Raw genomic sequence first — 22,545 nt, 5'->3', positions numbered from 1 at the left:
TCTGGAAACGAGTGTGGTGATTCTTCAAAACATTGAAAATAGAATTACCATATGATCCAGCAATGCCATTCCTGGGTATATATCTAAAAGAACAGAAAGCAGGATCTCAAAGAGATATTTGCACATCTGTGTTAACAGCAGCATTATTCATAGTAACTAAGGTGGAACCAACCCAAGTGTCCATGGACGGATGGATGAAGAAAATGTGGTATATACATCATACAATGGAATATTATTCAGCCTTAAAAAGGGAGGAAATTCTGACACATGCTACATCTGTCAGAACATGGTGAACCTTGAGAACATTATGCTAAGTGAAATGAGGATACAATACTGTATGATTTCACCTTTGTGAGGTATCTAAAGCCGTCAAATTTATATTAGCAGAAAGTAGACTGATGGTTGCCATGGGCTTTGAGGAAGGGAAAGTGAGGAATTGTTTAACGGGTATAGACTTTTTTTGTTTGTTTGTTTGTTTTATAGATGTATTTATTTATTTTTGGCTGTGTTGGGTCTTTGTTGCTGTGCGCAGGTTTTCTCTAGTTGTGGTGAGCGGGGGCTACTCTTCGCTGCGGTGCGCAGGCTTCTCATTGTCGTGGCTTCTCTGGTTGCAGAGCACGGGCTTTAGGCGTGAAGGCTTCAGTAGTTGTGGCACATGGGCTCAGTAGTTGTGGCTTGTGGGCTCTAGAGCTCAGGCTCAGTAGTTGTGGCGTACGGACTTAGTTGCTCTACGGCATGTGGGATCTTTCCGGGCCAGGGCTCGAACCCGTGTCCCTTGCATTGGCAGGCAGGTTCTTAACCACCACGCCACCAGGGAAGTCCTAGAATTTGTTTTGTAATATGAAAAAGTTGGCTATCTGTTGAACAACCATGTAAATGTACTTAACACTACTGAACTGTACACTTAAAAATGGTAAAGGCCATACTTTTGATGTATTTTTTTACCACAATTTAAAAAAAAAATCTCTAAATTAAAAAAATAGAAGTTAACATAGTGAATGATTTACAGATGAAATTATATAACATATGGGGAGGAATAAAGGTTGTAGATGAAACAAGACTGACTGTATGTTGGTAACACTGAGGTTCAGGGGTTAGTATGTAGAGTCATATTATATCAATCTTCCTACTCTTCTGCATGCTTGAAATTTTCCATTAAAAATGTTTTTAAAATTTCTCCACTTAAGACTTCATAAGCTGAAATTTAGATTCTGTGAGACTGTCCCATATCTTTACTCAACTTTATTTATTCATGTCTTTTGACCATTACTGAGCTTCACAATTAAATGGAGAATTAGAAGACAAGAACTGTGTTTAGAGATCTCCAAAGATATTTAGGGAGGTGTCAAGAAAGTGGGAATCTCCAGCACAAAGAAGTGCTGCATGGTTCAAAAGATAACTTTTTAACGATCATTTTTAATATTCATGATTAAGAATAAGAGTCATGTACAAGAGCAAGCATGGTTGCAGAATGATCTGGACCAGTAACTTGTATAAATTAAGCATGGAGCTAAATTCTGCTGATGGCTAAATTAGGAAGGAGCAGGAAGGAAGGAGGAAATAGTTGGGAAGAGTGCCTGTAGTGGCACCGAAGTCTCCAGGAATCAAGTAAGAACATCCAGGGGAGATCACAGCGGGCACATAGCATGTTCACTAGTCCTTCTGTCTCTGTGAAACCTGGAGTCGACATTTATGGCTGGTTTGTTAAACTAGGAAACTTTCAAGGTCTTTTCAGAACCTGAGCCTGCAGCTGGGGGAATGAGGAAGAGGAATGAGATGGATGATGGTGGAGTGCTGTGCTTGGACCAGGTTGTGCAGGGCCTGAAGCTTCTTTCTTACACTACTGATAAATGATTATATTCTCATCATAACAGTGAAAACTACATCAAAGTATTACTGTGCAAAACTGAAATTGCCCTTCGGTTTAGCCTTCTGCTCCCCACCCCCAAGGGAACCCACAGTTTGCAGCGCATCTTTCCTTTCTCTTTTCCAGGTTATAGTTGACTTTCAAGTTTCAAATCAGAAAGAGAAAATCCCAAAGCCCAGATCCAATGGTGGTTCTCCGGGCCCCCCAATACCCTGTGTTTAAATGTCAGAGCGCCTTTTACGCTGTGCTGTCTGGCCATTTCCCATCTGTAGGCCTCTTAGGTTGTAATCTCCCCGGCACCAAGGCTCGGTTTTACTGTATTTTGGAGACTGTTTACTCAGGGTGACAGCGGCAGGCTGCCTGGATAAATTAGGTCTGACTTTCCCAAGCTGGTTCATCCTTAAGGGACATTTAAGGGACCCAGCCTCCAAGTAGGGACCCAGTCAGGACACACAAACTCTGGCGGTCTGAGCTGAAGCCTCACCGAATGAAAGGAAGTGCTTAAAAAATGCACGGAAGCAACACGGCCTTGTGGGAAAGGCCCTGGACTTGCAGGAAAGATGCAATAAAGCCGTGGGACTTACTGTCATTTCTCCAAGGCTCATGATAATGGGCTTCATAACACCCGCCTAGCTTAGGAGAAGAAACTTTTGCAGAATGAATCAGGGGCCAGGTTGCGCAGCGACCACCCCCTCGGTGCTCCCGAAGCCCGGGCTGCCAACCTGCGGTGGCCCTGTACACACTATGGTCACTTTCTCCAGTCCGCTTCGCCTCTAGACCCTGCGGGAGCTGCGCCCTGTCCTGGTGTCCTGGAAATGCATGCTGCTGGCCCGGAGCGAGGAGCGCGGCCCGGGCCTCTGGGCCCCTTGGGCTGCGCCGCCGTCCTGCTGCCGCCCTCCTGTGGCCGCTGCGAGGCGACCTCCGGCCGTCCTGCGGGCCTCCTCCCTCGGCCGGTGACATCACCGCATTCCCGTCCCGGCTCCTCCCGCCTGCAGCCGCAGTGACAGGCGAGCCGGGCCCGGTGGCGGAGAGGAAGTGCGGGGCCGCCGCGCCGAGCCCGTCCCCGCCGAGGCCGGCTCCCCCGGGCGGCCGGGTGACAGTGTCGCGGCCGCCGGGCGCAGGGCGGGGCACGCGCCGGGCAGAGCCGAGCGCCAGGCGGACGCTTCAGCAGAGACGTGGGGAAAATGGCTGATGACTTTGGATTCTTCTCGTCGACGGAGAGCGGGGCTCCCGAGGCGGCCGAGGAGGACCCAGCGGCTGCCTTCCTGGCCCAGCAGGAGAGTGAAATCGCGGGCATAGAGAATGACGAGGGCTTCGGGGCACCTGCTGGCGGCCAGGCGGCCCTCGCGCAACCGGGACCCGCGAGTGGGGGTGAGTCAGCCCGGTGGCCTGGGGGTTGGGGGGCCTGGGGCTCGCACCCGGGGTACCGGGTGAAGTGAAGAGGGCCTGCTATGGCCAGCCAGGAGCAGGCCTGGGGCTAGTGTGTACCTGACCCGGACCTGGAGGAGATGCGGCGGGGGCGGGGGGATCTTTTGGAGATCCCCATCTGAGGCCTTGCTTGGGGCTGTGGATCTGGTGGCTCCCAGGATAGAAATTCGTCATGACATTTCATCCCCAAGCCAACTCCACTATTGCCTGGCTCTGGAATCCAACACAGCCCAGGCTTGAGCTTCCCAGTAGGCTGGCTGTCCCAGGTTGAGCCCTGCAGGTGTGGGCAGAACCCCAGATCTCCCTGCCCCTCAGACGTAGCTCCCTCCTAACAGCTGGGAAAGCAGGGGACGCTGGGTGCTCCAAGAACTCACAGACCTTCCCTGGGGAACACCTGCCATCCTGCAGTCACTGGTCTAGGCACTTTTCTTACATTTAATCATTTCATATGCATTTCATATGTTAAACCCATTTAAAATCATTTCATATGTTAAACCCATTTCAGAGATGGCAAAACCGAGGCTCAAAAGGTACACTACTGAAACAACTAGTAAGTGACAGAGTGAGGACTCTAAACCATTTCTCTCTAACTCTAACTCTTTCCACCTGACCACACTGTCTTCCATATGCCAGGCTCTGAGTTAGACACCAGGGTGGGGGCAGGAGCACAGGGGGCTTCAGTCAGATGTGGTCCTGTCCTCCTGGGGTTTGTAGCTCAATGGTTTTCCAAAGGTGGTCCAGGACTCAGGATTTGGGGCCTGGTCCTTGCAATACTGTGTTTATCAACAATGTTCCTGCCCTGGTTCTGCCTGAAAGGGCAATTTCTTAAAGTATCTAGTAAAAAAGTAGATATCACTTTCATGGGTACCTCCAAAACAGTGCTTGCTTCTTGTTAACGTTGTCATTTTGGTAGGAGTTTATGGGCCTGTTGGAATAAGTGGTACCTTACATATTTTTAAAAAATGTTTACAAGTAAGGATCCTTTTAGTCATGTTTGTATTCATTCAGCGTTTACTGAGCACCTACTGTGTGCCAGGCCCAGTGGGGATACAGATATGAATAAGACAGTTCCTGCGGCTTGAGGAGCTTGAAGCATCTCTGTATCCTCTTGGTATGAGAAACATAACAAGCCTTTTGTAACATATAAGAAACTGGAGGCCCAGAGAGCCTGAGTATCTTGCCCAAAGTCACACAGCCATGAGTGACAGATCTGGGACTTGATCCCAGGCTTCTCAACTGTGGGCTCAATGCTCTTTCAAATGCTGTGGCAGTCATCCTGGGAGGTGATGAGATGTAGAGGTAGGGAGGGGGGTCTTCTGCTACCCAACCAAGCCAGCAGTGGAGGACTTCTGAAGAAGCAGCAGCTCCTAACACTTCAGCAGGACCCTCACACATCCCAGCGAATTCCTAGGAAATGTGGGCCCACGTTCATGTACCAGTATTCATTTGTCCACATCTTCCCCTTGAGACCACCAACTTCCCCAGTCGGGTTGGCCTGGGAGAGGCCCTGCTGGGAGAGCCAGTATCAGAACCACCTAAGAGAGAAGCAGGTAGAAGTCAGGCAGAGGGCTGCAGAGGTGGCTGGGGGTTGAGCAGGCTGTGACCTCTCCCAGGACAATGGGGCTCCAGGGGTTTACAGCCTGGATGAGAGGTTCCCTCTCCGGCAGGGGTGGTGCACAGATTGGCCCCAGACCTGAGGTGGCAGGGAGAGAAGCAGGGACATGGCCCTCTGAGGGTCTCCCAGACTCACAACCACTAAAGCTGCAAATGCTCAGCTGCTCTGCTGAGTGGGGCATGGGGATCCAGGAGGGGTTATGGGATGGCGGCTCAATAGGTAGCCAGATAGGATGGAATTGATCTGCTCCTCCTAGGCCTAGATGGTGATGAACAAGTAATCCCCCGAGACCAGTGATGAGTGCCAGAAGTCCAAATGAGGGGCGGAAAATGTGCCTTGGGCTGCTGGGAGCTGGGCGGAAGCTCCCGCAGCCAGCACCAATCATCACTGCTGAGTCTCGTCTCTTAAATGATGCCCCTGTGCTGAGCGCACTGACGTTGGGCTCCCAGGTACCCCTGGGGAGACTGTTTAGTGTAGGCCTGAGCCTGAGCCACTTTGAGTCTCTCCTCTGGGGCTGGAACTAAGGCCAGCCTGAGCAATGGATACTTTGTTTCCATTCATCAGCCTTGGGTAGGGCCCAGGAGGTGTGTACATTTTCACACCCAGGTTTCTAAGCACTCCGCCTGGCTCTGACCCTGACTTGCCCAGTCACTTCCTGGCAAGCCCATTTCCCCTGATGGGCCTCAGTAACCTCCCAGGAATGTTCTGGACCCTTGTCTGCCTCCGTTCCAAAAGGGGTCAGGGATCTGAGAGAAGCAACACCCATGGGGTTATCCTCGGGACTCGTATCTGCCGCACTCCTGTTGTGCCGGCTTCGGACCGTGGACACGTGATTATCAACGTGCCATGGGCTACTCATTGTGGGGACAGAGACTTGTAATTCTGTGTGTGGCTGTGTGTGGATTCCCAAAGAGGTTAAGCCTCATTCCAGGGGAACACTCATGGGACTGAGAGACTGGGGCACGGAGACTTTCTGAAGGCCAGGGTGGGCACCTGTGGAAGAGGGGCCTGAGACTGGGACTGGTCAGGGGGGCGGGGCCGCAACTTCCCCTCCAGAAATGCCAGGCGCACAGACCAGCATCATCGTGAATGGACCCTGGTAACGTAAGGCCCTGCTAGAGGAGATGCCCCAGGAGAAGAAGCCACTTTGCAGAAGATGCTGCCACTGATTTAGGGGCCAGGCCACCCATGCAGGAGAAACTCCATCTGAATGAGTAGGGAGGATGGCTGACAACGGTTGGTCAAAATCAATCACTGTTTGGCTGTGAAAACAAAGTTGATTATAATCTATATCAGCTGGGCATTATTTCCATGGGCTGAAGTATCCTTCTCTTCAGTCCCCAAGCTGAAAACACTGTCACCATTACTCACAGCTCTATCTGGCTGGTAAAGTGTACTTGTCCATCTGCGGTGATCTCGTGCAGCCTCCTGTGGGTCTTGGCTAAGAGGCATTGCAGTTTCTGAGAGTCCTCAGGCCTTGTAGATAACAGTGGGCCCCCAAAGAGCAATTCAGCTTCCATTTAGCCAACACTGCTCACCCTTAGGAGCTGAGTGGGGTACAGAGCCTGATAAGGGAGTGCATGACCCGTGGGAGGTCACAGTAATCGCATAAGAGGGTGGAGGGTTCTGTACGATATTCTGGGATACCCCAGAGTTGAGACCTTCCATCAGCACCCAGGGAAGTAGGGGAAGTAGTAGAGGGCTTCCCAGAGGGGGTGACTTGTGAACTGGGCCTTGGTGAACGACTGGATCCCAAAGAGCATTCTTTAGTGAGGGAAGTAGGAAGAAAGGTGTGGGATGCGGCATAGTGTGTTTGGGGAAGGAGGAAACCAGAATAGGGTTTGTGGGAGGGACTGGTGGGAAGTGAGGCAGGAAAAATGGGCAGGGCCAGATTGTAAAGATCCTCACAAGCTATGGGCCAAGGTTCAATGTACTCATTCAACAAATATTTATTGGGCTCCTATTATGTGCCAGGCACTGTTCTAGGTGCTGGATCCCAGCAGTGGACAAAACAAAGTCCCTGCCCTCCCAGAGGGCATTCAAGTGGGGAAAACAGATAATAAGCACATACAAAAATAAGCATATCAGGCTGTGGTAGGTGCTATAGAGAAAATAACTGCCCAGGGGAGGAGGTAGGGGTGCTGGGGGATGCATGTCAGGGGTGGTCAGGGAAGGCCTCTAATAAGGCAGTGTTTGAGCAGCGGCTGAAGGGCGTGAGGAAGCAGCCCACATGGAAATGGGCAGGAGAGCTTTCTAGGGAGAGGGGACAGCACCTGCCGAGGCCCCAAGGAAGGAGCAGGCCCTGTCGGCCACCATGGTCCACGGGAAGTGGATTTCCTTTTGGTTTGTGTTCATTATATTTTTAATTAGAGGAGTGACATAGGCAAGTGTATGCTTTTCAAAACGTCAACCTTGGCAGCTGGTTTGAAAGAGGTTTGGGAGAGGGTGAAGATGGAGGCAGGAAGGCCAGTGAGTGGACAAAAACCATTTATTCCTTCTTTCTTTAATGCATTGATTCATTTGCTTATTCAACAAATAGTTTCTGAGCGCGTCCTAAGTCACAGGTACCGTGCACGGCTCTGGGGAAGACAGCGGTGAGGATAATGGACACAGGCGTGCCCCTCCAGGTGCTTGCCACTAGCGGGGCAGACAGGCCAAAGTAGTTGTACAGGTGGGCCAGGCAGGGGGCAGAGGGTGGAGGGCAACTTTGAGGATTCTTGTTGCAGCAGAAGCCACAGGAATTTGTGACTAACCAGATGTCAGGGAAAGGGACCGGGAGGAGTCATTGTTTAGGTGAGGGCAAAATCGAATCCTTCTGGGATGGGCAGGAGGAGGAAAAATAGACCAGGTGCTGCCTGGTGGGGGCTGTGATTCCTGCTCTCCCAGGTGGAGCCATTGCTCAAGGCACCACAGGGACAGGCAGAGACGCGCAGGCCCCTCTTCCTGAGCCCTCGCAGACCCTGCCCTGAGCCTCCAGAGCCTCTGCCTCCTCACCGGGCACAAGCTCCACAGACAGTCAGGCCATTCCCAGCCGTGGCTGAGGGGAAATTAATTTCAGGTAGGTGAGGTGCTATAACTGGCTGGGTGACCTTGGGCAATCACGTAGCCTCTCTGAGCCTCGATTTGAGAATCTGTAAAATGGGTTGATAACAACTTTGTCACAAGTCTGTGGTGAAAATCAGAGGTCATAATGGCTGTGAGAAGGCTTTGTGCACAGTCAAGGATTGAGCCCAGGTTATTTACGTAGCCATTATGTGTGCGCGTAGGGTGGGGAGTCAGTACGCACATGGACATATACAGAGGTTGCTTCGGGGGCTAATGTAAGACCCTGCTTGCTATAAGCTGAGCAATGAGTGATGCTGTCTCCTGTTCTCTTTCCAGCGGGTTCTGAGGACATGGGGACCACAGTCAATGGAGATGTGTATCAGGTAAGCAAGATTCTGTCGTAACAGGGGCAGGGACCGACAGCCTGGGTCTCAGTAACTTTTGGCCCCCATCATGGGTAGGATTAGGGATTCAAGTTCTGTTCATTGGGATGGGAACATCAAGAGAGGTTTTGACGTGGTTTTTTTGGTCATGTCGGAGAAGGGGATGAAGAATAAGGACCACAGGGATCAATGGGGTGTGGCCTCAGGTTGCCCGTGGTGATGTCCAGCTTCCAGAGGGAGAGATTAAGTGGCCTGCAGTGGCATGGACTAAAGGAAACACAGGGCCCTGCACACGTGTGTGCCATTGGTGGGAGGCTGAATCCAGTGGTCATCTCCACCATGTCTGAGCATTTTAACTGGGTGAGCCTTGGACCCAGAGATTCCACTTCTCAGAATTTTCCTGAAGGAAATAGCTGGACAAGGACACCCAGATTCTTTGCAGGATAATTTTAATAGCAGACAAACTGGAAACAACCTAAGTGCCTAGTATTGAAGGCCTGGGTAGGTAAATTGGAAAACCATTCTGTTGTTAAAAAGAGCAGTCAGAGCTTTCTGTATTGACATGAAAAGATGCCTATAATATAGTAAACGGAAAAGCAGCTTGCAGAATAATATGCACAGTATGGTCCTGTTTTTTATTTTAGAAATATGTTTTCATGAAAGATCTGAAAGGATGTGTACCAACTGTTAGCAGTGGTTAGCCCCGAGCTTGTGGGAGAAGGGGGGATAAGGAAAGGGCTTTCACTTTCACTGGATTGTTTTAAAATTCTTTGTAGTGATCCTATAACACACACACGCACACACTCACCCCCCTCAAAAAAAAACAGCTAGTAAAGATATTTCTAGTTAAAGACTGCTTCTTCTCTCCACACTCACCTAACCCCCCTCCCTTCATACATACACAGATCATTTTGAAAGTACTTAAAGAACTTGGACCACAAATAGCATCCCCAGGACCCCACAGGTGCAACAGTCTTCACCCCCAACCTGCAGATACCTGGGGGGGGGGGCAAAACCTTCACTGGATAAACTTTAATTCCCACTGGACTGGCTCAGAGACCCTTGACTGCTGGGGCTGCAGCTGCAGGATCTCCTGAGCTCTGCTTCATGGAGGAGCTGGCTTCCTAAATCCTCAGGGAGAACAAACAATACTTTCTTATGTAAGAGGGATGGGCTGGTACCTTACACAGGGCAACTGGCCAAGTCCCATTTCTGGAAAATTACTCAACTACCAGCAAGCTAGAAAAGTCAGTCTCTAGGACTTTAAGGGCTTCCTGTGTCCCTGGGCCTGAGAGCACCAAATAAGCGCATTGACGCTGGTACAGTTTGGCAGAGCATTGAGACTCAGGCTGCTCCTGCCCTGGGCACACTCAAAAGGACTTGGCCTGACCCAAAAGGTCTGTGTCCTAAAGTGGCCCTGGAGCTGGAGATACACTTGGGACCGGAGAAGTACCTAGAACACCATGAGCAGGATAATTTTCCCTTTTTATACATTAGGATCTTGAGGCCTTCTCCCTCCCTGCCCCAGGCCTCGCTTTGTATTTAATGGATCTGAGAAACCCTGGGCCTCCTCCCCAATCTTGGTGGTAACTCTCATTCTCACTGCTACCAAGAATAACCCCAGCTATGTTTATCTGTAACTCATTTCACATCTGTGCCACGCTAGCATCCTTACAGGCAGGGGAGGGGTCACAGATGAGGCGAGCCACTCAGAAGCTTAGTGGCCAAGTTCAGGTTCATCTAGGTCTCCTGCCCCTGATCTGGTGCCCTTTGTACCATCCCCTTGTTGCTGGACCGGGCAGGCCACAGCAGCCGGCTGGCGGGTGGGAAGCCCCTGCAGACTTTTCTTAGGATGGAGCATAGAGCAGGGTCTGGCTTGTGCACCCCAGGCTTTCAAGGGTCCTGGGCAGAACTTTCCTGTTACCTTTCTTAATCTTTTCTGGAAGGCTATGGGCCACTAGGGGGTCCAACTGTGAACCTGATCCCCAACAAGTCCTAAGCATAAGCCTGCATCCCCGTTGAGCTACTTAGAGGAATCAACAGCTCAGCTCAGCTTAGCTTTAGCTGGTCAGTCCCACAGATCAGTTATGCCTCATCCTCCTGGCTGTCCCTGGAGTCACAGCACATGCTCGGCCAGCATGGCCCCCCAGAAGCCCTTGTGGTGGTATCCAGTGTCCAGCGGAGGGGTCCCTCAGGAGAGGAGTGCTGGGGAGCTGGGCTGTGACAAGCCTGGCCCTGACTGTAGCCTGTGGCCTTTTGGTCCTGGCCATTCCTGACCCCTTCCCTTTCAAGCTTGGGAGGGGCTCAGAGTATTCCTGCAGCCCCTGGTGAGCCCTGCTGGGCTGCCAGCCCCCCTGGCGGCTGACCCGATTTCCTCACTGCAGCAGTCAAGTGATTAAAGAGGAGCCCGGCTGTGGCCCTCCCGACCTCACTGCTCACTGGCAGGGGCAGGGCAGGAAAATAAGTCCAGAGCAGCTGGAGAAGGGGAGCCAGCAAACAGCTTCTCAGGGCCTTGTCTGCTGGCAGCACCACTATGTTCTTCCTGGTTGCGGCAATGGTGCAGCGCAAGCCGGCCTGCTGGGGGCCTGCCACAGGCTATGGTGAGCCCTGCAGCTCTGCCACCTGTGCATGTGCATGTGCACGTCCGCTACAGGCTACAGGGGTCGCAGGGCAGTTATCACATTCAGGCCCCATTTTGCACCCCGAGTGGGTTGTTGTCACTCCCAATTGACAGGTGACGAAACCTAAGGAGCCCAGGGAAGGGACTTCTTAAAGGTCGCACATCCAGTGAGTGGCACGAGGGGACTTAAAGCCCAGTCGCTCTGATGCTGTGTCCCTGTGCCCTCCACATCGCTTTGCAGGCAGCCCCTCATTCCTTCATTTAGTCAACTCGCATTCTGAGTGCCATGCGCTGTGCTCAGGGCCTCGGATGTAGAGGCAAATCCCATGGATGTTTGTCCTCAAAGAGCTCAAAGGACAGAGACCTGAAAGTCATGCAGGATGGCAAGGGCTTGGGTGTGGGGCTGGTCTCAAGAGTTCTTACTATGCGTCAGGCACCACCCAAAAGCTTTATGTGGATTAACTCATTTCATCCTCCCAACACCCCTACGATGTAGGTTCTGTCATTATCCCCATTTTACAGATGAGGAGGAGGACACACAGGGAGGTTTAATAGCTCTGGTTGCACAGCCGGGAAGAGCTGGGACCTGAACCAGGTTCAGGCGCCAGGCGCTGCACTGAAGTCAGAGAGTGTGACAGGGACGGATGCTGGAAGTGGGTTCCAGGCTGCCCAGGGGCATGAGGGTGGTCCTGGCTAGTGGGACAGCATGTGCAAAGGCACAGAGGATAAGACACGCAGTCTGGGGCTTGCCTGGAGCCTGGCACCTGCTGCAGAGAAGGGTGTGCTGGGGGAACCTGAAGAGACCACGGGTGCAGGGCTGCTGTGCCTGCAGGCGGAAGGGATGGGGGTTGGGGGGGCGGGCACAGCCTGTTACTAGGCCGTGCTGGTGGAGGACGCAGGCCCAGCTTGGCCAGGCTTTGCGCCCAGGGCCTGGGCCACGGCCACCTCTGGGCACAGCATGCTTGGACCACACCTAGCAGTGCCCCTGGATGTGCAGTGCAGCTGCTCTAGGCTCCCCACCCCCACCCAGACACAGAGAAGCCCCAGGGTTTCTCAAGCTGCTCCTACACCCAGACTGCTCCTACGCGGGGCGCTGCACCTACACGGGGCGCTGCACCTACACGGGGCGCTGTGGTGGGCTGCGGCAAAGGAGTTTGGATGGAGTCAGACAACCTGCGCTTCATTTCTGGCTTTTCCCAGCCGGACGGCTTTGGACTAGTCACTGCTCTGAGCTGGATTTCTCATTTGTGAAATTGGGATTAGAAGCCCTGCACTGCTGCCTCCGCAGGTCTGTTGAGAAAAGTGCTCTGTAGCCCTGGAAGCTGCTTCTAAATCCCTGACCTAGCCACTAAGCAAGCCAAGGGGGGTACGTGTGTGGGTGTGAGAGAGACGGCGAATGGGGCGTGGGGCAGTGGGAGGAGGGGGCGCAGTCTCCAATCTTGGGATGGTAGACTTATCAGGGAGACCAAAATCACGTGACACAGAAGTAACTTTGGTCCCTATTGCTTGTGTGGCCACATGTGTGGCTATGTGTGACACCCAGGAATTCAGTTTGAATTCTGGCCCTGCCATTTCCTGGCCGGGTGACCTTGGGACTTTGGAGCTAGACTTTTCCTACCTGTAAAACAAAGATAATGAAACCCACCATGTAGGGTTGTAAAGACCAAAGAGAACCGTTTAATTGCAAGTTCTCTGCAAGTTTTAAAACGCTGTAACCTGTGAGTCTTAATTTTAGGGCAGTCTTGATGGAGATGGTGGGTCCTGAAGGATACCGTGGGATGGCTTCTGCCCAGAGGACCCCCTCCAGCCCACCTCTCCCACCCCATCTGCTCCACACCTGGTAGCATCTCTGTACTCAGATTTTTCCAAAGGCACCGGCCTCATGTGGTCCTTAAGCTGCCAGCTCTTGGTCTGAAATGCCCTTTCCCTATCTCTTCCCAGCCTACTGTGCTCCCAGGCTAGAAAGGTCATGCCCTCCCTTGTCCCCACTCTTTTCATGACCCGTGTTATGCATGTACCCCAGCCATGGTCCTCATTTGTGAGGGACTCCCTCTGCCAAGCTCCCGGATGATGGGCTGTCTCGTTCATCCCTGACCCCAAGCCTGAACATCTGTTAATTCATTCAAGTAATGCTCTTGAAATCCTCCTACAGCCAGGCCCTCCATGTTCTACATACTATACAGAGACAGGCAGTCTCTGTCCTCATGGAATTCACTTACTGGGGGGTGGGGTAGGGTGGGGTGGGGAGGGCAGATAGTAAACATGTAAACAAACCAAGCTTTTAAGATATCCTGAGTGCCAAGAAGAAATAAAATGTAGCACCTGGATAAACACGTAGAAAGTAAAAGTAACTGCATTTGTCTGCAGATGGGACAGTCTATAGGATTGGGCAGAGGTCCTGGTAGCCTAGCCTCAGGACAGGGTTATTCCCAGAACTGGAAAGGTACATCCGTGACCAACTCGTGTTGTCCAGATTAGGGCCCTGAAAAGGCCCCTCGAGATGTCTTGAGAGACTCTCTCAGTTGAAGTGTAATGCTGGGCAGGAAAGAGGAATAAGGACAGCGCCCCAACTGCCCCACCCAAGGGTGGGCCTGATCCGAGGAGCCAGGCTGCACCTCTCCGCCCTGGGCCTGCCCTTCCTTCTCCCCAAAGACAGCTGGAGATGCAGCCCTGATGTTCCATCTGCATGCTCCTTCGCCCTGCTGCCCACAGCCCCTTGGGCAGACGCTTACCCAGCCCTTCCTCTGAACCGGGCACATGCTGGCCCCGGCGGGGGGGCGGGTCTTCATCCACACGGCCACTGCTTACTGAGCACCAGCTGTGTGCCCACAGCGGGCACCACTGGACAGATGTTGCTGGGTGGGGAGAAGATTCTCTGGTACTCGTGACAGTTTTGATGAGTGCTTGCAGGAGGAGCACAGGGAGCAATGAAAAGATGGGACAGGAGTTCAGAGGCTATAAACAAGGTCCCGTCCTGCCCACCGGGAGCTCGCGGTCCAGCGGGGAGACACCCGCAGTAGAAGGTGAGGGTGTGACAGGGAGCACAGAGAGGACAGGGTGTGAAATCTGTTTGGGGGCTGGGAAATATCCCAGAGCTGGTGACCTCTGAGCTGGAAACTCGTGGGGTGGAATAAGATTTCATCAGCTGGAGAAAGGAGGGAAGACAACTGAAGGCCGAAAGCACAGAGGAGACAAAGGCGGGCAGCATGGGCGTGTGGGATGTGTGCAGACAGGAATGCACGGGGCAGACAGAGCACCAGAGTGGGCGTGCCAGGAGATGGGGCTGGATCATAAAGTCTCCAGCTTTGCGAGACCAGAGGGGAGCCCCATCCTTGCTGGGCTGAGCTCTCAGCCTGCAACGCTTCAAGTCCCCACCCTGGCAGGTGGCGTGGAGAATTGGGCAGAGCCCTGGCTTGGGAGCCAGAGGACTGGACTCTGGCCCTGCTTCTGCCACTGTGTTGTGCCATCTCTCCTGGCCTCAGTTTCCTCCCCTATAAAATGGGAATGAATAATAATAATAATAATTAATAATAATAATAATAATTCTAGCTACCATTTACTGAGCCATCACTCTATGCCAGGCACTCTTGTAAATGTCTTATAAATATTGTTGCATCAAATCCTCACAACTAGCTCTTAGAGGTACTTTTATTACTATTCCCATTTCAGATGAGAAAACTGAGGCCAGGCAATGTTGAGCAACTTGCCTGGGCTACACACATATATAGTAGGCAGTAGAGGTGGGATTTGAACCCAGATGGTCCAGCTGCAGAGTCTGAGTTTTTCGTCACTGTACAATCGTAGCCATGGCCACCCTGCCTATCTCAGGGCTGCTCGTTCACTCAGCAAATAGTTATTGAGTACCTGCTACATGCCAGGCACTGTGCTGGTTGCTGGGGACACAGCAGTGAACAGGACAGGCAAGGTCCCTGTTGCCACAAGGGTGACATTCTGATGGAGGAGACAGACAATGGACAAGTAAGCATATTATAAAGTGAGGCCATTTAGGACTGTGTTATTGGGTAAATAAAACTAATAGAGTGGGGCTTTAATGATAGAAACACAGGGAACTCTCTGAGTGCCAAGAAGCGTTTGAAGTTCTTTACACTTTTTTAACTCATTTCATCCCCATGTTAACCCTGTGCGGTGGGTGCCATTTTGTAGCCCATTTTAAGATGAGGAAAGTGAGGCACAGAGAGGTTGAGTAACTTGCCCACAGTCACACAAGGAGCAGAATTACTGGCAGAGGGCACAGCAAGTGCAAAGGCAGGGTACAGTCCCAGCAGACAGTGGGTATGAGGTGGTTTGAGATGTGAGGGGGTGTCCTGGTACTCAGGTGCCAGAGACGGGGGGGCAGGTGGACGGGCTGGGTACACTGCCGTGTGTTTGTGTCCTAGGAGGCTAATGGTCCAGCTGATGGCTACGCTGCAATTGCCCAGGTCGACAGGCTGACGCAGGAACCCGAGAGCATCCGCAAATGGAGAGAGGAGCAGCGGAAACGGCTGCAAGAGCTGGGTGAGGGCAGGGCTGAGTGTGCAAGCTGGGCTGGGCCCACTGGCCCCGGGCTCCCCACTGGGTTGGCTCTCTGGGACACAGTCAGGTGGGGAAGCCTTAGGCTATATGGGGCCCTGCCCCACCTTAATGTGGGATCGGCTGAGGATGGACCCAGGGCTGCTTGCCGGGGCCGAGGGGAGAAGCAGCAGCCAGAAGCACAGCCGGCTGTGCCTCACATCCCTCCCGGAAAGCCGCTGTTCATTCACCTGTTGGGGGTTGCAGATGCTGCCTCCAAAGTGATGGAACAGGAGTGGCGGGAGAAGGCCAAGAAGGACCTGGAGGAATGGAACCAGCGCCAGAGTGAACAAGTTGAGAAGAACAAGATCAACAACCGGTGAGAGGAGCTATGAGGGTGTGAGGGGACTGTAGGGTCACGAGGGTGCTATGGGGACATGAGAGGACCTACGGGGATATGAGGAGCTACGGGGACATGAGAGGACCTACGGGGACAGTGAGAGGAACTATGGTGGGGGGACTGTCTCGAGGATGGGTGATTTGGTGGCAAGAACACGGAGGAAGGAGAAGCCGAACCCACAATGATGTTTCCTCAGTGGCCTGTGGAACTCAGCGCGCTGAACTCTGCAGAGCTGGTACGCCGTTAAGCTCTGACCTCCACACCACGACAGAGAAAAGTGAGTCTGCCAGTCAGCAGACGAGGTCCTGGGACCCACTGGAATGTAAGCCAGGCTGTCCTGGAGCCCAGTGGCCAACAGCTCAGCCTGGGCCCCCTGTGGCCATGGTTATCATGACAGAGAACACAGGCCTGGCTGGAAGGGAAGAACCAAGCCGAGTGCAGGATTTTATTGCTTATAGAAATGACAACACTTCGACCCATAGGTGGCTAAAGAATAAAGGGAAATTAGTGGCCTATGTAACTGGAAAGGCCAGGGGTAAGGGCTGCAGACCCAGTGGACTCAGGCACTGAAACAAAGTTCGTCAGTGCTCACTTTTACTGTCTCTCGGTCTGCTTTCCCCTACGTGGCCATCACTCTTGGGCACACACCCCTGGGATGGGGGCAAAGGTGGCCACTAGCAGCTCCAGGCTTCTGCTCTATTTTCTTGGCAACTTCAGTGAAAATAAGCCTCTTGCTCCCAACAGCTCTAGCTGAAGTCCTCGACCTGACCTTCATTGGTCTGGTGTCGGTCACGTGCCCACCCCAGGCCCAGTGATTGTCCCAGGGGGAGGGACTCTCCCATGGACCAAGCTTGGTTGATAGTCCCATTACTTGGGTTGTGTGTGGGGTCTGGTCCCACCCAAACCACAGGGATTGAGTGGGGGCAGCTGAGGCTTCAAAGGACAATCAGGATGTCCTTCCTGGAAGAAGGGGGACAGATGTTGGTCAGGAAAGATAGCGGAGGCCCACCGGAGAATACCTTGCAGAAATGGTCTCAGACTAGAGACTGCCAGCAGCCCCTGCCTCTGAGGCTGTGCACTTCCAGGTACCAGACTTGCCAGGAAGGAAAAGGCTGGCTCTGGGAAGCCACCAGCTGGAAGCTGCTGCATGCCAGGCCCTGGTTAGGCACTGGGGAGGCCGAGCTGAGAAGGACCCAGTCTGTGTCCTCAAAGAGCAGAGGAGGGAAACACACGGGTACGGCTGAACTCACCAGTAGGGCCCTCTGCAGGAAAGCTGTGGAAGCAAGGGATGTGGGTGGCGGAGGAACCTCTGTGTCTGGGGGCCTGGGCTTTGGAAGGTGGGTAGGAGTTCACCAGGAGAAAGAGGGCAGGGGGTGGGGGAGGGTATTCTAGGCTAGGGAACAGCATGACACGAAAGAAAGGACGTTGTGCTTGGGCACCAGGGAGTGGTGGGAGAGGGCCGGAATGAGGGCTCACATGTGCAGGGCCTCGGAGGCGAGGGGCGGGCAGACACAGGCGGTGGGGCACCACTGAAGGTTTGTAAACAGGGGGACTAATATGATAGGGCTGAGTTTTAGAAAAGGCCACCCACTCGGGTGGGTGGAGGATCCCTGCTCTCCTCTCAGGACTGTGGAGAGTTGCCGAGCCTTCCAGAACTATGCTTCCTAACACGTCTCCAACTGGAGGTACTAACGCTGTCTCTCTTTCTCTTTAACCCTCTGCCTGTCTGTCCATCTTGCCATCCCGTCTTCCCCCACCTAACCCGCTTCCCTCAAGGATCGCCGACAAAGCATTCTACCAGCAGCCAGATGCTGATATCATCGGCTACGTGTACGTGTCTCCTTTGCTCCTCTGCAAGGGCCTGTGTGTGGCTGGCACAGTTTCTTGAGTCTCCCCCTTGTGGGGTATAAATGAGTATGGCTGGGCCTGGGGCGATGATCAGAGCAGGAGGTGAGCCTGAGGGCTGGGTGCAGGCACCAACCCTCACCTCCATCCCTCCAGCAAATGTATATTGAGCATCTTTGAGACAGCTTTGCTAAAATCCAGGCAAAGAAAAGAAAGGAATGTCTGGCCATCGCCAGGTGAGAGAGGCAAAGGGCAAAGCAGCCCAACTCCCTCCTTCTGAGATGCCTCTTGGAGGGGGGAGGTGGAGTGAGTCTTCTGTTGAACAAAACAAACACTGAGTGCTGGTGCTGGAGTTATAAAGAATGCACAGCCATCCCCCGCTCCTGCCCACAAGTGCACTGCTCCTCCTTAGAACTTCAGCCTGAATTTGGTCATGAGCCCCTGCCCAGACCACCAGTGGTTCCCTTTCACGTGTTTCTGCTTTGGGGTCTAGTTGGTCCTGTGCCTGATCCAGACCAGAGATGGCAGAGATTTCCTCTTATGCCGCCCCACTGGTTGGTAGTCACAGCCTGGACGGTATGCTGGGGATTGTGAAGCCGAAGAAAAAAATGCAGTGATGAATGTGTGATGATTGCCACGTGTGTATGTGCCAAATATTTGCTGTTCCTCGCTCTGGATACGCCCTTGGCAGGCCTCTGACACTGTCTGGGCTAACGCTTCTCTCACAGATCATGGGGCACACCAGAGTAACAGCCTTCCACTCCTTCCTTCCATCCACTCTCCCATCTGTCCAGTGCCAGTCTCTGGTCAGACAGGAATAAGACACACACGGTCTGTCCCCCCAAGTTGCTCATGATCAGGAGTGTGTTGTGATAAGAGCCACATGCAAGGACACGGTGGGCTCAGGGAGAGCCCAGGCAGGCTTCAGAGATCAGAGTCCGCCGGCCCTTAAGGTGTGAGAAGGAGTGTGCTGGGTGGGGATGGTGAGAAGGGAATGGCATCCTAGGTGGGAAAAGCTGCTGGGGCAAAGGCAATGAGATGGGAAATATCTATCGGCCTGGGGCAGTGGGAATGGGGAGAGAAGGTCAGTTTGGAGCCAGTTGCAAAAAGCCTGTCGTGAGATGTTAAGAAGCTCAGACTTGATCCTGAAGGCAGCGGGGAGCCATGGGAGGTTTCAAGCAGGAGAGTGGGGATGGCAGAAGGGCATCGGCGCTGGGGAATACCACAGGGGGTTCATTGCTCCTGTTGCGCCCGAAGAAATGGCCCAAGGAGCACCCAAGGGAGTCCTGAAGAGAGGAATAGTCTAGACCAGTGCTTCTCAGACTTCCATGTGCCTATGAATCACCTCTTGTCAAAATGGAGATTCTGATTCAGAAGGACTGAGGTGAGGCCATGATTCTGCATTTGCAACAAGCTCCATGGTGATGCTGGTGCTGCTGGACCATGAACCCCACTTTGAGCAACAAGGTTAGAGGGGAGCCTCTTGACCCAGAAGAGAGAGCTCCTAGGATCGCTCCCCTCAGCCCCACTGGTCAGCCAATGCCACACAGCACCTTACATTTTCTCAAGCTTGCACATACCTGCTACATTGTTTGATTCTCAGGCCAGTGAGACAGATCAGGAAGGTGGAGGCACTGATCCTCCCTTCCCAGGTTAGGAAATTAGCACACATCAGGGAAGCAAGATCACAAGCGAGGGGCCGGGTCACCTGATCTGGGGCCGGCTCATCCTCGATCCCATGGGGATCACCTGGAGAGCTCCCTGCCATCAGCCAGTGCCTGGCATGTGGCAGAACTGGTCCTGCTTGAGATGCAGGGGGCTTCCAAGGAGAAAGGGGCTTTAGGGACACTTGTTGGCTAAACAGGACACACACCCAGCCCTCCCCACCCCAGAATCCCTTATTGCTTTTCTCTTAATGACTCCCATGTTTAGGTTTTGTCCACTAAACTACATTTATTATACTTTGTTTCCCCATTGTTCCTTAATCAGTGGCTTCTATAACTGTCAGCCAGAACTTCTGATGAAAAACCCACCAGTTTCCATCCTAATTTGATTCTAATCAAAGGCAAAGACTCCAGTGGAGCATTCCTCAGGCTGTGGTGCCACAGAGATAATAGTCATTCTGGGCTAAAAAGAGTTCTGTAGTCAAGTATGCTTGGGATGTGGCAGATGCTATATCCATCGTGTACTCACGTTCGTGGTGCACATAAGCACATTAAAGGCTTTGCAAGTCTTGTTTTGAAGATCTTCTTTAACTGATTCTTCTATACATTTTTGACCACAACTCTTTTCTAAAGAACACTTATAGAGTCCACAGAACCCCGAGGCAATGCTGAACCAGAGACTTCAGTTAGGTGGTTAGTCAATGTCCTGCTCAGTTTTTGGAAATGTAAATAGCTGAGGTACTGCATTAGTTCCTCCAAGGGCCTTTAGGTGTCAGGAGCCCCAGTTTGGGAACTCCTGATAGAGAGGTAATGAACAGACAGTGCTGGGGCAGGGGTAGGAGGCTACTTGAGCTACAGTGGCAAGGGAAGACCTTTCTGAGGAGGTAAGGCCTGCACTCAGACCTGAATTACAAGAAGCAACAAGCCATGAACAGGTCTGGGGGAAGAGGTGACCGAAAGTACAAAGGCCCTGAGGCAGGACCAAACCAGACTTCCTCTGATGGCAAGGCTGTTCCTGGGGGCCTGAGGTCAGAGGGCCCGGGGCTGGGGAGGAGACGTCTAGACAAAGGACCCCAGAGTAGGCCGGACAAAGCAGCCTGCTCAGTGGGAGCAGAGCATCACTGATTCAGGGGAAAGGCAGACAGCTATGAAACCTCTGTCCTATCTCCACCTGCAGGGCATCTGAGGAGGCTTTTGTGAAGGAATCCAAGGAGGAGACCCCAGGCACAGAGTGGGAGAAGGTGGCCCAGCTGTGTGACTTCAACCCCAAGAGCAGCAAGCAGTGCAAAGACGTGTCCCGCCTGCGCTCGGTGCTCATGTCCCTGAAGCAGACGCCGCTGTCCCGCTAGGAGCCTGCCACAAACATGGCCGCCAAACAGGGGCCGGGCCGGGCAGAGGAGGAGCAGCTGCTTTGGCCAGGGGGGAAATGCCTCCAGCAGCTGCTACACAGCCTATTCCGTTCCTCGCCATCTCCCGGGGCCGGGAAGGGGAACCCTCACCCCTCTCAACTGTCATTCCCTCATGGCCCTATGGCCCAGCCCCTCACATCTCCTCTCGGTCCACAAAATTGTGACTGTCCCTCCTGATGTATTTTTTTTTCTTGGCTTAAAGGGTGTGTTGTTAACTCTTTTTACACTTATTTATTATCATTCTCATTTCTCTGGAAGCCACAACTGGTGTCAGGGCTGTTTGTACTTAGAACTTTCCCAGCTTCATGGGCTTGAGAGAAGGTAGGGCTATTTCCCTGGTAACCCAGGAGCTCCCAGCTCGCAGAGGGCATCCCAATCTGTCTATGTCTGCTGCCTCCAGCCCCAGGAGGAAAGACAACCTCTCACAGAATGCTTTTGCAAGCTTGATCCTTTCTGATCCTTGAACAAACCTGTGACATAGGGATTCTGTTGGTCTGTCATATAGCCACAGACACTCAGAGGGGAAGCAGCTTGGAGGGAAGAGGCAAGACCAGAGGTTCCCGGTGGGGGCTCCCTCTTTGCCTGGGTGAGGGGCTGGTGAAGGTAGCCTCTGCCACAGCCCTTCCTTGGGATTGGTCAGGACCCTCTCCCTCTTTCAGCTGTGCTCTTTTGTGGATTTGGGAGAAACAATCAGTGACAACACCTTCCCCTTCAACAGAGTTGCAAACAGGTTATGTTCAAGCCATTGTGATCTGAACAATGTTTAAAAATATTTAATTGCCAACCGTATTAGTTTCCCAGAGCTGCCATAACAAAATACCACAGCGTCTGGTTTAGAACAACAGAAATTTATTGTCTCACTGTTCTGGAGGTCATAAGTCTGAAGTCATGGTGTCAGCAGGGCCATGATCCCTCTAAAGGCACTAGGGAAGGATCTGTGTTCCTGGGTGTTCCTTGCCTTGTACAAGCATTACTACAATCCTGAGTTCATCTTCACGTCGCCTGCTCTCTATACGTGTCTGTCGCTGTGTCCATGTATAAGGTCACCAGTCATATTGGATTAGGGCCCACCCTACTGACCTCATTTTAACTTGATTACCTCTGAAAAGACCCTATTCCCAAATAAGGTCACATTCTGAGGTACTGGGGTTAGGACTTCAACTAATCTTTTTTTGGGGGGGGGCCCACAACACCAACAGTTAAAAATAGTGGCCATCCTCTCTAGAAGGGCCATAGTCCTCACCACTTCAGATCTGTTCCTTGTGGAGGCCAAGGGTCACCACAATGTACTGCTTTACATTTATAATCTCTGTCTTACAGCTGAAAGACCATGGTGAGGGCAAGAAACTTAGCTGGCCTAAGTCATTCAGCTGGTGTTGAAACTGATGGAGTCACGGATAGAAGGAACCTGAATCCAAATCAACACTTTAGGGCTGACTGCAGACCAGGAACACCTGTTTGAGACTTTACATGAATGAGAAACTCATGAGTTGCCTCTTTCTAGAGTTTGCTCAGGTCCCCAGCCTCCTTTTTTCCTTAGCCATAAAACACTAGGTGCTGCCACAAACCACTGACAAGCTTTGGGATTATGCTTTATGCTCTTTCTGTTACACCAGGCTGCTTCTCTAAGCCTCAGTTTCCTGGTCCGTAAAATGCATCAAGAACCAAGCTGAGACGGTGTAGATCAGTGGAGCCTTAGGTGCTCTCAGGAGGTGGGATTGGGGTCAGGAGTAGAAGTGGAGGGCAGAGCCCCCTGCCTC

At 52.5% G+C, this 22,545-nt stretch overlaps 1 protein-coding gene across 1 annotated transcript; it reads left to right on the top strand.

The window, feature by feature from the left end:
* Positions 1-2,871: 2,871 nt before the first annotated feature.
* Positions 2,872-21,000, top strand: CLTB (clathrin light chain B). The gene is made up of 5 exons (XM_068536405.1): positions 2,872-3,238; positions 8,292-8,338; positions 15,356-15,473; positions 15,735-15,846; positions 20,554-21,000. The coding sequence occupies exons 1-5, from the start codon at positions 3,052-3,054 to the stop codon at positions 20,723-20,725; spliced, it is 636 nt and encodes a 211-aa protein (XP_068392506.1). The 5' UTR covers positions 2,872-3,051; the 3' UTR covers positions 20,726-21,000.
* The last annotated feature ends 1,545 nt before the right edge of the window (positions 21,001-22,545 follow it).

The sequence above is a fragment of the Eschrichtius robustus genome, chromosome 2 (genome assembly GCF_028021215.1).
Source record: "Eschrichtius robustus isolate mEscRob2 chromosome 2, mEscRob2.pri, whole genome shotgun sequence".
In the NCBI taxonomy this organism is placed as follows: Eukaryota; Metazoa; Chordata; class Mammalia; order Artiodactyla; family Eschrichtiidae; genus Eschrichtius; species Eschrichtius robustus.
Note: the sequence above shows the minus strand (reverse complement) of the source record. Positions and strands in the feature narration are given on the sequence as shown.